General features: G+C 36.8%; 1 protein-coding gene across 3 annotated transcripts in view; it reads left to right on the forward strand.

The window, feature by feature from the left end:
• HTR2C (5-hydroxytryptamine receptor 2C) overlaps positions 1–5,743 on the forward strand; it is a 325,553-nt gene extending 319,810 nt beyond the window's left edge. For all 3 annotated transcript variants that reach the window (XM_008971127.4, XM_024927387.3, XM_063601821.1), the window contains exon 6: positions 2,262–5,743. In XM_008971127.4, the coding sequence (XP_008969375.2) occupies positions 2,262–3,088 (827 nt within the window). In that variant the 3' untranslated portion in view covers positions 3,089–5,743. The remainder of the gene's footprint in view (positions 1–2,261) is intronic.
• The last annotated feature ends 257 nt before the right edge of the window (positions 5,744–6,000 follow it).

Raw genomic sequence — 6,000 nt, forward strand, 5'->3', positions numbered from 1 at the left:
CTGTCTTGTTTCATCCATACTTTCATCCACTTCTCCCTCCCGTATTATTTTGAAATAACTCCAAACATCATAATACTTCATCTGTAAGTGTTTTAGTATGTATATCAAAAAATGAAAGAGCTGTCTTTTTATATAACCACAATATCAATACCTCACCTAAAAATTAATGAACAATAATTATTTAATATCATCCAAAGGCCAGTCATTGTTCAGATTTTTAATTGTGTCATGAAAATTTTTAACATGTTTTTGTTTTCATCAAGATCCCAAGAAGATCCACATATTATAATTACTTGATAGATCTTTTAAGTATCTCTTAATATATAAGATCCCCCTCTAACATTTTCTCTTGTAAATTTTTTTAAAGAAACTCTTTCTTCTTTTAAAAATCTTATATTAACTTTCTGCAGACTAATCCGTCACTAAAATATGTTATTAAGGTTAAGCCAACACTGATGTCTTTAGGGCATGTTTGATCTGTGCTGTCTAGAGATTACCTTACGTTTATGATTTTTCACATAAAGATTTAAACAACACAGTCTGGCAGCTTTCTTAACTGCTTTTTTTTTTTTTTTTTAACTCTTAAGAAATATATTCTGTGTGGTTCTGCTGTACTCTATATTCCCAAATTCCTGTTGAAATTTCCCAGGCATTTCATCAAACTTGGTGAAAAATCACTTTCTCTTTTCTCCTTCTAATAATTGTCATTCCACCCCATCTAGGTGCAAAGGTCTCTTCTTTAGGATCTGGCCATGCACTACTTGAGGAGACTTACTGTTTGCAGTGCCTCCTCATTTTCAGTCTTTCCTACTTTCTTGAATGGTGTGCCTAGGTTCAGAGCTATAGGTAGGCATGGACCAATACCCAGGGAAGTCTTGTCATATCTGTTGTGGCTTCCTCACCCTGTTACTTGGCTTCCTACTCTAGGAAAAGGCCAGTCATTTTAGAAATTCCATGTCTGAGGAAGAAGACTTAAAGATCACTTTCAAAACACTCTCTTCTTTCTATCTTCCCAGAGATTAAACATCCGTCAACATTCTCAGCAAGCTCTAGCAAAGAAGCATTGACTCATTGTTTTTTTTCCCTCTTGATCATCCAGCCAGACACTCTATACCTGACTAGGCATGTTAAAGCAACTAGTAAGGACTTTCTGTTTCAGGTTTGTCACAGTTGCTTGTGTGTTCTCTAAGGTCAGCAAGGATCTCTGAGAATGCATTTCTGTCTCCTCTCACAGTTCATGATGTAGACACCTACCAGCCCAGGATTCCTAATAATCTCTGATGGAATCCCACAAATACAATCTGAACTTCCCAGGCTTCGACTTCCTGTGGACACAAGACAGGACAGCAATCTCTATCTGTTATCTATTTATCTCTATGTATTGATGCAGGACCTCTTGAAGACCTACTGTGGTTATTTCTGAAAGCTTCCAGATATCTTACTTATGCTCAGGCACAAGATCACCTTCTGCTCCCACCTCCTCATTGATATTTCCTAACTATGGGCCTATTTATTGAAGGAAGTGCTTCCCTAGAGTACTACCTCTCAGTATTCTTAAAACAAAAATGCTCAAAATTCCACACAGAAACTGGAGGACTGCATCTCTCCCAACTCTACATTTTACCCTCTCTTGACTTTGAAACATTGCTCATGCCCAGAGACTCAAAATAAAACAAACAAACAAAAACCCTTGCTAAAAAGAGAATCTTTTCAGTCTCTGCTTATTGACTATTTCTGCATAGTAGTTAGACTCAGCCCAGCCATCACTAATAGGCTATTATTACTATTACAGGTGGTATTTGTCTCATTTTTATTGAATTTGGAAAATGATATGCTAAAGAAAGAATGATTGGCTTTATTAATGTCATCAAGTACAGATGTGAATTTATTCATTGATTCAACAAATATTTATCGAGTGCCTTCTCTGAGCCAGGACGATTCTTGGAACTGGAAATCCAACAAATCTGACACAATCCACCCTTTGACACAACCGTGTCTCTAATATAGTTAATATCAATGAGGGTAATTCCATGCCTTCTACAGAATTTAGGGAGAAGGCATTCCTAACATGAAAAACGCCATCATTTTCTGATGCCATACTGCTAGTGTTTCATGTGACTATCGATTATGCCGTGAATAGCTTTCAACAAATATCAGGTCTGAATTTCCTTCCGTAAAATGCAAATTAATGTATGCCGTTGAATACATCTGTTCAGTCCTTCAATATGCTATAACAACGCCCTTCCTTTTTCTTCCTTTAGGTGTATCAGTTCCTATCCCTGTGATTGGACTGAGGGACGAAGAAAAGGTGTTCGTGAACAACACGACGTGCGTGCTCAACGACCCAAATTTCGTTCTTATTGGGTCCTTCGTAGCTTTCTTCATACCGCTGACGATTATGGTGATTACGTATTGCCTGACCATCTACGTTCTGCGCCGACAAGCTTTGATGTTACTGCACGGCCACACCGAGGAACCGCCTGGACTAAGTCTGGATTTCCTGAAGTGCTGCAGGAGGAATACGGCCGAGGAAGAGAACTCTGCAAACCCTAACCAAGACCAGAACGCACGCCGAAGAAAGAAGAAGGAGAGACGTCCTAGGGGCACCATGCAGGCTATCAACAATGAAAGAAAAGCTTCGAAAGTCCTTGGGATTGTTTTCTTTGTGTTTCTGATCATGTGGTGCCCATTTTTCATTACCAATATTCTGTCTGTTCTTTGTGAGAAGTCCTGTAACCAAAAGCTCATGGAAAAGCTTCTGAATGTGTTTGTTTGGATTGGCTATGTTTGTTCAGGAATCAATCCTCTGGTGTATACTCTGTTCAACAAAATTTACCGAAGGGCATTCTCCAACTATTTGCGCTGCAATTATAAGGTAGAGAAAAAGCCTCCTGTCAGGCAGATTCCAAGAGTTGCCGCCACTGCTTTGTCTGGGAGGGAGCTTAATGTTAACATTTATCGGCATACCAATGAACCGGTGATCGAGAAAGCCAGTGACAATGAGCCCGGTATAGAGATGCAAGTTGAGAATTTAGAGTTACCAGTAAATCCCTCCAGTGTGGTTAGCGAAAGGATTAGCAGTGTGTGAGAAAGAACAGCACAGTCTTTTCCTACGGTACAAGCTACATATGTAGGAAAATTTTCTTCTTTAATTTTTCTGTTGGTCTTAACTAATGTAAATATTGCTGTCTGAAAAAAAGTGTTTTTACATATAGCTTTGCAACCTTGTACTTTACAATCATGCCTACATTAGTGAGATTTAGGGTTCTATATTTACTGTTTATAATAGGTGGAGACTAACTTATTTTGATTGTTTGATGAATAAAATGTTTATTTTTGCTCTCCCTCCCTTCTTTCCTTCCTTTTTTCCTTTCTTCCTTCCTTTCTCTCTTTCTTTTGTGCATATGGCAACGTTCATGTTCATCTCAGGTGGCATTTGCAGGTGACCAGAATGAGGCACATGACAGTGGTTATATTTCAACCACACCTAAATTAACAAATTCAGTGGACATTTGTTCTGGGTTAACAGTAAATATACACTTTAAATTCTTGCTCTGCTCATCTACACATATAAACACAGTAAGATAGGTTCTGCCTTCTGATACATCTGTCAGTGAGTCAGAGGCAGAACCTAGTCTTGTTGTTCATATAGGGGCAAAAATTTGACATTGTCAGAATGTTGTGTTGGTATTTACTGCAATGTCTGTCCCTAAACATAGTGGTATTTTAACATAGCAGCTGGTTAACCGGGACTACAGAAGTGGAAGGATAATGAGATGTAATACACCAAATAGCTTTTCACTTCTTAAGGACAGTGTTCAAATTCTGATTATTACAACAAGCAAACTGAAATTAGTGTTTTCATTCTGGTCCTTAGTAAATTCCTAATTCTATGATTAAACTGGGAAATGAGATCCCAGAGTTATTTCCCAACCCAGGATTCAACATCAATTGGGTTTTGATCTCAGCATCCTGGAAATTTGTGTGCTTCACACAAAGTGAAATTAGTATTTTGAGCCTTATTAAAATATTTTCTTAATTATGGTACCTCTATCTATAGGACTTAATTTAGCAGTCCATTTTTGAGTAAAACTTGTTTTGGAAGTATAGATGGTAGAAACTTTGGAAGTTTTACTTGATTAAGGACTACAGAATTGGGCCCTTAGAATGTGAAAAAAAAAAGTAATTAAAAAGACACTTTTACCGAACTCGGGATTACAGAAACACGGAGTTTCCATTTGGATTTTAAACAAAATTTATCTCATTTTCAGATCCTTCCAAACTCTCTAGTGCAGGAAAAGGCTGCAGCTAATTTGTGAAAGTGGCAAGCTCTTCATTGCACTGCAATTATTTACCAGAAGTTTAAATCTTTGTTAAAATATAGTGTTGTGTTACAATAAGTGTTGGCCATCATTTCATTCGTGGGCCTGCTGCTCTCTAAGAATTCAGTAGCATTTTAATAGTTTCTAAACCATGAAAAGTTTTCAAGCATTGCTAAAGTCAGGCCATTCGGTCTATGCTGTGTGCAGAGTATACAAGTGTTTCTAGTAACAGTATTTCCATACGTGTCCATTTCACACAACTGTGGATAAATTTTGGAAGAATTCATGATGCTAGTTCTTACGCTTGAGAGTTACTTACACACCTGAGAATGTGCCTCTCAGTATCTTAAAATTGGTTAATGAAAAATCTGAATTTCTAAAACCCTTGGTCTGTGTTCTCAACACACAGCATAGATAAATCCAATAGTCTGCCACAAGGGCAGTGGAAGAGCTGCTGTATTTGAGGAAACTCATACAGTCTCTATTTGATTTGCAACACTGCCAAACATCAGTCAATTGCTTGAGCATGCCCAAATATAACATGAAAGTCAAGTCTACCTGCCTTGCCTGTTAGGTCTGTTGAAGTGCATGTTAAAATAATTATATGAAGCAGAATGAGATGATTTAATTCTTACCGAAATGAAAATGGCTGAAGAAATACAGCATGCATTTAGCATGAGTTCTGCACATACAGATGGTGTCCTGCATGTATGCCATGTATGTTGCATGAATCCATCGATTTGTATTAATGTAGGGCAGAATAGCTGATAGAAGAAGGACTGAAGAAAATCCTCCAGCAATCCTTAAAAAGACCATGCATTCAGATCTGAAGTAGTGTGAGTGTTAGAAAAAACTGGAAACATCTGATTTCTGAACTATCAGGGCAAGCTCATAGCACATGTTTTACAAAGAAACAAAATATAAATCACAGATTTCCGAAAGTACTAGCAATAAGTTGAATGATAATAGCTTACAGCACATTTGTTCATGATTCTTGTGTCATCAAGTAGTAGTATTTAATAGTACCCAACCTGGTAATTATCCTCAAGTTGTGTGCTATTCGTAAGTTCTGTGCAGTTTGGTATGAAACAAATATACTCATTTGGATATAAATCTTACCCTTCAATGTTAAATCTACAAACTTTTATAAATGTTTTAAAGAAGTCCATGTGATAATTGTAAAGGTGATGAATTTACCATCAAACAAATCATTTTGATGTATTATTATATATGTATATCTGTGTAAGACACGTGCAACAGACTGCCTTATATTATTTTCTGTAATTCTTCTCCTTTGTCAAATGGTATTTTTTGTGAATGGTTGCAAAGTGTTGTCTTATTCCTAATTCCTGTATGTTATCCACTACAGGTTTTATGAGACTTCCTATTAATTTATTAAATTTATTAAATGTTGGCTAATATGTCACATGTCTTTTTTCCCCAGAATCTTTTGAGGGAAACATATACCACTTGACACTTGACTTCATTTTCATAGAAGATGAAATTGAATCCTGTAAAATAAGTTGACAAAGACAAATGCAACCAGAAAAGATCACTTTCTTTTTAGTAATGATACATGTACTCAAAGACTATGGCATCAGAGGAAAAACAAGAGGTGTGACTGAGAAAAACAATATCAACAACAGCATCACCAATTCCTCATGAGCAAAATAACCAC

The sequence above is a fragment of the Pan paniscus genome, chromosome X (genome assembly GCF_029289425.2).
Source record: "Pan paniscus chromosome X, NHGRI_mPanPan1-v2.0_pri, whole genome shotgun sequence".
Classification (NCBI taxonomy): Eukaryota; Metazoa; Chordata; class Mammalia; order Primates; family Hominidae; genus Pan; species Pan paniscus.